Source organism: Octodon degus, unplaced genomic scaffold (genome assembly GCF_000260255.1).
Source record: "Octodon degus isolate 3935 unplaced genomic scaffold, OctDeg1.0 scaffold00012, whole genome shotgun sequence".
In the NCBI taxonomy this organism is placed as follows: Eukaryota; Metazoa; Chordata; class Mammalia; order Rodentia; family Octodontidae; genus Octodon; species Octodon degus.
Genome location: NW_004524588.1, coordinates 5,637,258 through 5,646,417, shown reverse-complemented (window position 1 = coordinate 5,646,417; position 9,160 = coordinate 5,637,258). Strand labels below are relative to the sequence as shown.

Genomic DNA, 9,160 nt, shown 5'->3' with positions numbered 1-9,160 from the left:
GGGAAAAAAAGAAATCTTAAAGGAATGGGGGAGGAGAGACAGATAGACAGACAGAGAGAGAGAGAGAGAGAGAGAGAGAGAGAGAGAGAGAGAGAGAGAGAGAGAGAGAGAGAAATTCCCTTCAAGTCATCTCAAAGGGACAGCAATAAGCGTCACAACTGATTTCTCAATAAAAACAGAACCCCAAACGCAAATCATCGTGTCTTTCAGACTCTAAAAGGAAATAACCAATTTAAAGTTCTATCACCAGCAAAAACAAGCTTTAAAAATAAAGTTGAAATCCATATACATAGTAAACAACCAAACTGAAGAAATATATCATTCAACAGAACTAATTTGTACTAAAGGAAATACTTAAAGCTGTTCTCCAAGTAGAGAGAGAAAAAAAAATCCGGGGTAGGAGCCCGAGAATGCAGGAAAGAACGAAGGGAGGCTACATGCAAATGTGTTCCTAAATGAAATGTATGCTAAGTCTAGAGCAATAACAAGAATGTAAGATTCAGGGAAAAAGCAAACAATAACAATCACCAATAACATGAAGAAACAGAGTTGGAAGAACACAAAGCATATTTGAATTCCCTAATTCAAAGGAATGGTGAAACTGCCAATTAATAATAGAGTCTGAAAATATATGTTGGACAATGCACTCCAGTTATCTCTAAGAAAATACTGAAGGTTTGTGCAACTTTCCAGGCCAAAAAGTGAGGGGACAAGGAATGACATAAAGTATTCGGCCGATTCAAAACTGAGCTAGGAATGAAGAAAACCTAAATTTTAAATAGGCAGAACCAGTGAGAAAATGTATGATTCAATATATTAGTAATTGCTTTATAGAAAAATAAACCATAAAAGACAAATCCCCTCCAGGGCAGGGAACATCCTGCGTTTGCTTTTCTGTCTCTGGAGCTTTTCTCAGCTCCTCTCCCACGTGGTCCTCTAATCACATTTCTCACTTACTGAAAAAAAGACGAGCCCTGGCTGTTCTGTCCTTCTGTGTGCTGCTAGGTGGATAACGAACAACTGAAGTTGGAAGGCGAAGAGGTTGAGAGCTTGGAAGCCTCCAAATTAAGCCATTTCATCAGGAGCAACAGCCTCCGCTTGGTGACAGAGTACAACTCCGTGGTAAGCAGCCGTCCCTCACACCGTCCCCCGGGTCCCTGTGTCAGGAAGGACGTTAATCTTCATAGCAGAAATCCTCTCATCCCAGACCCTGATGCTTTGATCAGTAATGTTAGTCACTGTCTCAGCTGACACCTACCATGCTACTTACATTACCTTTCTTACTACGACTCTTCTGTGGAGTTAAGTGACCTATCACATGACTAACAAGCAATAGAGGCAAAATGCAAAGTGAGGGGAACTCATTCAGAGACTTCATAATTTTGCTCCCTGGAAGCGCTCAGTAAAAGCCTCAACAGCTCTCTCTCTAGTCCATTTCTCAAACTAGACTGCAGTCAGTGTTGAAGCTCCATTTTCCTCCTAAAGCAAGAGTGCCTAATACATTTACAAAATACAGAAAAAGTACATTACTACACAAATGAAATTTTAAAAAAATAAAACCTACTGATTACATATTTCTTTTTTTTTTTTTTTTCCGGAACCGGAGATTGAACTTGGATCCTTGCGCTTGCCAGGGAGGTGCTTATTCCACTAAGCCATCTCTCCAGCCTGTGATTACATATTTCTATGACATAGTTTTGTAAATTTTCTATGAAAGTTTCTAAAAGTCTTCTTTTTTTCAGCCTCCCCAGTGCTGGGATTACAGGCATATGCCACCATATCCAGTCTCAGTTGCTGCCTCAGTGCTCCCAGAGCTGGATATATATCCAGGGATGGATATATAGCTGAGCAGCATAAGCACCTGGCTGGCAGGGCCAGCATGGCTTGTGGTGCCTGGGATCAAACCCCAGCTTTTGCGCTCTGCCTAAGTAGGTGCTTTAGTCTGCTAAGCTATCTGGTCAACCCTTATTATGCCCATTTTATAGAGAGTATTCATGACTCCAGTGACATTATTCTAGGTCACATGATACAAAAACAGAAAAGGCACAGTTTAAAGCACAGCATTAGGCTGGTAAGATGTTAGACTATCGTGTCTATTTCTGATTTACACTGAAGGAAATGGAAGTTAGGGAAGCTCAGTGACTTCCCCCAGGCCTTAGGGCTAGCAATTTGAGCTTTAGGGTTGGCGTCTGCACTCGCACCCACTTTTGTCATGATCCGTCTGCGGGGCTCAGTGCTTTGGTGTTTCTGTCCTTCATACAGCCTTCAATTGAAAGCACAATATCCAGGGCTGGATATATAGCTCAGCAGCCTAAGCACCTGGCTGGCAAGCGCAAGGTCCTGAGTTCGATCCACAGTACAGAGGGAAAAAAAAAAAAAAAAGCACACCATTTCCTACTCATCAAATTATACTACTTTTATCTCTGCAGAGTGGCAACTCCATTTCCACTTTGACAGATCACACACACACACTCACACACACACGGACACACACACACACGGACACGGACACTTGCATGTACACCATGTTGGCAGCAATAACCAAGAAGATATTCTTTGCCTACACCATTGTCATTCTGGCCATGGTGAGCTGTCCAGACTGAAGTGAGCCCAAAAAAGACAATCTTATTGTCCCTGGGTAATTTGTCATCATGAACTGGAACCTTGGAGGCCAGCAAGACACTCATAGACCTTGCATTCTTAGGCTTGGTCCAGCTGCCATCTCACCAACAGCGAAGTATCTCTTTAAAGTTCCACATTAGTAGAGATGGCAAATCACATGAAGAGTCAACTAGGTAACAATTTCTTGAGAGAAGTAAGTCTAACCTCTATTGCAAATTGAATTCCTCACAACAGTTTTCTCATGTGGACAGAGACCCCTTCTGCTCTTGCTCTCTCCCACCTGCTGCTGGCACAGAGGTTTGCAAAAAAACCACAACGCTGCCCTTAGTTGCTGTGCACTTTTAGTGGCCACATGCTAGACTTGGCTTCAAGATGAAAAACCAGGCTGTGTCTGTCACGATTAATAAGCTAATATGTTATCCGGTCCCTTCTGCTACGGCAAGTGTACCTCTTGACATCTTAGCTCTTAGCTCCTGAAGCTTCCTACAAACTATACTCTACCTCTGCTGTAGAGACAAAAATCCAAGAGCTGGCCAAATAGCTCAGTGGGTTAAAGTGCCTTCTTTGGCATACGCAGGGGCTGGGGTTTAATCCCCACCTGCTGTGCCAGCCCTGCCCGCAGGGCACACTGAGACTGCGATTGAGACTGGGAGTGGTGGCATGCACCTGTAATCTCAGCTCTTGGTAGGCCAAACACAGGCAGATCACTACGAGTCTAATCTACATAGTGAGATCTTATAGACCCTGTACTAAAATACAAAGAAAGAAAGAAAGAAAGAAAGAAAGAAAGAAAGAAAGAAAGAAAGAAAGAAAGAAAGAAAGAAGAAAAGAAAAGAAAAGAAAAAAGAAAAGAAAAGAAAAGAAAAGAAAAGAAAAGAAAAGAAAAGAAAAGCCGACACTCTGTAGCAGAATCTGGTAAAGCACAAGTCAATTATCTATTATCCAGTTTCCAAACTGTAGAATCTTAAACTCTTAGGAGACATATTTAGGGAAAACCCAAGGGGAGAACCCTACCTAGCAGTTTCCAACCACACTCTTCTGGGAGCCTAATGATACACATCAGCTCAGAAACTGCTGTGCTGGAAACCAGCGGTCAGCAATGAATGCATCGTACTCTCCCTTCCCGGGTACGTGCAGATCTCACAGCAACACTTTCTGCTTTTAGGAGAAATGAAAAGCAATGGGAGTTTCTTAGAATACACTTGCGGCACAGTTTAAGGAAAGTAAAAGGAAAGGAACAAGTGCCACAGTCGCACCCTTTCTCTTTGCCTTTTACACTGGCTCAGAGCTATCCCACTCTAAATTGGTTGCAACTGTCCAGGGAGGCCTGTCTGCCATTAGCCAAGAAGAACCAGGGCTCTGGGTTCCTGAAGAACTCACGTGCATACTGGCCTGAGGAGGCCTGTATCAGCCACACCAAGACTGAGCTGGCATACGTGGGTCCCATGGGGCAGCCCGTCCACAACCAAAAGCTTGGATTCGGGTACCAGACTACCTAGTATTAGCCACAGTTATGTCACTGTGACTGTTACAATCTATCTACACCTCCATTTCCTCATTTGAAAAACTGGGACACTGGGGGTTCAATTATTGAATATAGAGCATCAGAATCAGGGCCTTGTGTACATTACACACACAAGAATTATGCTGGAATCAGATGTAGCCAAAGGCCACCTTTTAAATGTCTCTATCTGACTAGTCTTGCAACATAAAGAGGAGTTGAAAAAATGACTAATATGTTTTGTGGTGTATGAATTGTTTATTGCTATGTAACAGGTTACTCCAAAAGTTAGCAGCTGCAAATAGTAAACCTTGGTTATCTTGTGCACTGTCTGTGGGTCAGCTCTTTCTCTCTCTCTGTCTCCCTCCTCCCTTCTCCCTCCCTCCATCTCTGTGTGTCTCTCTCCCTCACTCTTTCCTTCTCTCTCTCCATCTCTCTCTGTCTTTCTGTGTCTCTCTTTCCTTCTCTCTCTCCCTCTCTGTCTCTCTCCCTCTCTGTCTCTCTGTCTCTGTCTCTCTGTCTCTCTCTCTCTCTCTCTCTCTCTCTCTCTCTCTCTCTCTCTCTCTGTACTTCCCTCCTTCCCTCTGACTCTGCTATACCACATTTCAATTTCCAGACAGTGCTAGGCCTATTTAATGCCATGGTTGAGATTCACCTTCTTCTGATGATGGACAAGGCCTCCCCGGAGTATGAAGAACACATGCGTCATTACCAGGAGGCAGCCAAGCTCTTCCGGGGGAAGGTGAGTTGGGAAATCAGCATCTTTGTTCAGGGCAAATGACCAGGGCACTAGGAAGAAGAAGGTGGGGCCAGGAAGAGCTGAGTGGGCAAAACAATATGGCTATGAGATAACAAAGAAAGAGCTGCACATAACAAGACCCCATTTTTGAAATTTAAAATGTTGTGTTCTGTATGACTAAAGGCCTATATAAAATCTTCTCATGGTGGTTGACTTATTTTTTACTGCATTGATAGACAGTAAGAAAATAGGAACAAAATGACACTGGAAATAAAATCATCTATTAGTCTTAATTTGTTTACTGCTTGCCATAATACCTTACAATGTGGAGCAGATGTCAGGGCTGATTTCTCATGTAAACACCTATCACGTACTTGGTGCCTACCGGATGCCCAGTAAATGTATATTCTCTTTTCTCTCCTTTGCGAAGTTTTGTCTTCTGTCTCTGAAGCAGCAAAACTTTGGCTGCGTCATGGCTACTGCACTGAACTAGAAGCTTTCTACTGATGCAAGTGATCTGATCCTAAAATAAGCTGCCCCTGTGACGGCTGGTCTTCAACCTTGGAAGCGTTCAGTGCTGCTGAATGGCAATAATTACCAAGATTAGAATATGACCAAGATTGGGCCAGCCAAATAGCTCAGTGGCTTAAAGCGCCTGGAAGGCGCAGGGGTCAGGTCTTTGATCCCCGGGCCTGCCGTGCCCAGCCCTGCCACTGAGACAGCAATTGAGACCGGGCGTGATGGCATAAACCTGTAATCCCAGTTCTTGGGAGGCTATAAACAGGAGACTCACTATGTGTCAGATCTAGTAGTGAGACCCTGAACACCCTGTAGACCCTTCCCTAAAATACAAAAAACAAACAAACAAACAACAACAACAAAAAAAGAATATTACCAAGATTTATGCTTTGGGTAGAAGGTTTGACTTAATAACTTACAGTGGCCTCCCTTTATCCATAGATCCTATGATCTTGGTTATCTCCAGCCAGTAGTGGTCTAAAAATAACAAAAAGAAAATTCTAGAAAGAATTCATAATAACATTTATTATAGCATATTGTTATAATTATTCTTTTTATAATAATATAAGTATGTATGCATACAAAGAAACATAGTATCTCTGACAAAGCTAAAGAAAAAAAGGGGATACAAATGAAGGACCATTTTGTATCTGTATACACAAAATAGTTAGGATAGATATAGTTACTTTCTCTTAATTCAATGAGAATAAAAATTTGTACTAAAAGTGTTTGGACAGGATATCACATCTGCATCTTATACTATGAATAACCACTACGAAGACAACAATATGCAATGTATTAATTATTGAAACTGTCTTACTAATCAGTTTTGAAACTGTCTCATTGCTATTTGTTTTGCAATAAAACTAATTTAAAAAAACAAAGAAACAAAGACACATATATCAGATATAATCAAACTATACATATGCATCCTAAATACACATCATACATATATCATAACTACAGTTTTAGGCATCCACTGGGGGGCTTTAGATATATCTGTAAAATATTATTTATCAAACACTATGTTGTGCAAGCTATACTATAGTCATTAAGCGTATACATCAAAAAATTATATTTAATGGGGCTGGGGAGATGGCTCAGTAGAATAAGTGCTTCTCTGGCAAGTGCAAGGGCCTGAGTTCAATCCCCGGTTCCGCCAAAAAAAAAAAAAAATTTACTAATAGAAAAACCAAGACTCAGAGTGAGTAACATTGGCACAGTCACAGAGCTCGGAAGGAGCAGCAACAGCGTGTAAAGCTTGTGCAATGCTCTGCCTTTAACTACTAGCCTATACTTCCTCTCTTAGCTAATCACCAAATTATAAGTTCTTGGGGCCGGGGAGATGGCTCAGTAGAATAAGAGCTTCCTGGGAAGCACAAGGGCCCGAGTTTAATCCCCAATTCTGCAAAAAAAAAAAAAAAAAAATATATATATATATATATATATATATATATAAAATAAGTTCTTATAATTAAATAAATCTGACCACAGAGAATAAAATACCAAAGCCAGCAAAAAACAATAAAAAGCTCATATTACCAACACCAGCACTGACATCTCCCTTGTGGGGCACAGACCCTAAACTTACACAGTGTACACTACAGCAATGATAAGGCACCTTTCTCTCCTCGGGACCTCAGCGAGATCTTTGCCTTCTAAACGTCTCCAAATGCAGGTTCTCTTCATTCTAGTGGACAGTGGTGTAATGGAAAATAGAAATGTGATCTCCTATTTCAAACTAAAGATGTCTCAGCTGCCAGCTTTGGCCATTTACCGGACTCTGGACGATAAGTGGGACACCCTGCCCATAGTGGAAGTGACAGTCGATCAGGTACAAAGCTTCTGCGATGGATTCATGAAAGAGAAATTGCTGGTAAGCGTAAGATGACAAGAAAAGCACACTGCCTTTTGCTCTTCTCTATATCTCTAACTCCTCACTGTTTCTTTGCGCTCTGCTGAATTTTAATGACTAGAATAGCACAACCATGAGTAAGTGGTGGTCAGAGTCAAGATGCTTGTGAGAAGGGCCGGTCAGATAGCTCAGTGGACTAACGTACCTGTTTAGGCAGATGCGGGGACTGGGGTTCAATCCCTGGCCTGCTGTGTCGGCCCCACCTTGAGGTGTGCTGAGATGGTGACTCAGACTGGGCATAGTGGCGCACACCTCCCAGCCCTTGGGAGGCTGAAAACAGGAGAATCACTAGAGTCCGATCTGTGCAGGGAGACCATGTAGACTCTGTACTAAATAACAAAAAAAAGGATGTTTCTGAGCACGTAGTTATGGGAATAGAACTAGAAAATCACTTTGGGAAAAATCTGCTAGACTTGATGAGATGTAATACCTAAGATCCACAACTTAGAGGAGCAGAGGCTTAGATAGGTTAGTGGTTTTCAGAGCATTCACTCTTTATCAGGTTTGCTCTAGAAATAGTGCAGCGATAGCTCTTAGTGAGAGAAAGTTGCCTAACCTGTGGCAGCCAGAAAGCAGAAAAAGAAAGGAAGATCTGGGGACAAGAATACACCCTTTCAGGTCACACCTCCAAGGCCCAACTTTCAGCCAGATCCCACCTCCTAGCAACACGCTCATCCCTGAATGCAATAGATAATCCACTACTCCATGATCCAAAGACCCCACCCTGATTGTGCAAACTTGGTGGAGCCACATTAACTTCCTGCTTCCTCAAAGGAACTGAATTCAAGATTCTGTCACTCTGTTCAAGACACAATGGGAAACAAATCTAATCCCATGTAAAAGAGTTCATGAGATAAAAACTTAAGATGAATTTAGGACTTCTGGGAACAAACACACGGTTCAGTTTTATAAGTGTAAAAACAAAAGTGGATTCCCAATCTCACTATCAGTCTTTGTTGTTTTTCAGCAAGAAAATCAGGAATCCGAGGAAAAGACACCGAAGGAGGAACTCTGACTTCTCCTTGATGTGTCTGCTCGTTGCTGCATATCTGCTTTGTGTTGAATAACAAGGGGGATATTTAAGCCTCAGAGATACTAAACAAGAAGATCACCAGGCCTTCCCACCACACACACACATATACAAACACACACCCAGACTGATAGACAGACAGACAGACAGATGATAGATATCCACTTCATTCCTTAAAATCTCATTGTTTATATTTTCCAATTTCCTATGCACTCTCTCTCTCTCTCTCTATCACTTAATTTCCTACTGGATAGATTAATCCACTGCTCCATGATCCATCCATGTGCATTCGTACTGTGTCACCCTCCTGACTTCAGTGGACACTTTGCAAATACTGTGATACCTCTGTGAAGGAGAGGCATTCCTAGAAAGAGACTGTTCTGCTGGGTCCTTAATGCTGAATTTACACACGGCATGTGGTTCGCACAGCACAGCTTGTGCTCATTTGGGTTATCTAAGGATTGAAACTCTCCCTTCTTTCACAGGCACAAGTCCCTCTCTGACTCAGGGCCAAGAACAAAAGGGTGGTTTTAAACGCCTTTCCGAAATTGGTTCTTTTGCCAGAAGTTAAATGATGCCCCCAAGTTTCTTAACTCGGCAGAAACAGACCGTGTAAAAATGATGCTTATTTAACATTTCCAATTCCCCATGTAAGTCAACGACCCACACAATAAATAGAACTCAGTAACATTATAGGCAAAGCCTGGCATCTCTTTGCAGGCCAGTCCTTTAGTAAATATCCTGCTGCCCAAGCGTGTTGTGTGTGCCTCGCCAGTGAGCACCCACTGCTCAGGATCAGGGATAAGCCACTAATGCATCTCTGTTCACGCTGTG

The 9,160-nt window shown here is 42.2% G+C and overlaps 1 protein-coding gene across 1 annotated transcript in view; it reads left to right on the top strand.

Moving 5' to 3' along the window:
- The window catches only part of Erp27 (endoplasmic reticulum protein 27), a 27,388-nt gene extending 18,850 nt beyond the window's left edge, over positions 1-8,538 (top strand). Inside the window, exons 4-7 of the mRNA XM_004626201.2 lie at positions 1,006-1,122; positions 4,740-4,865; positions 7,060-7,257; positions 8,264-8,538. Of these exons, the coding sequence (XP_004626258.1) occupies positions 1,006-1,122; positions 4,740-4,865; positions 7,060-7,257; positions 8,264-8,311 (489 nt within the window). The 3' untranslated portion in view covers positions 8,312-8,538. The remainder of the gene's footprint in view (positions 1-1,005; positions 1,123-4,739; positions 4,866-7,059; positions 7,258-8,263) is intronic.
- The last annotated feature ends 622 nt before the right edge of the window (positions 8,539-9,160 follow it).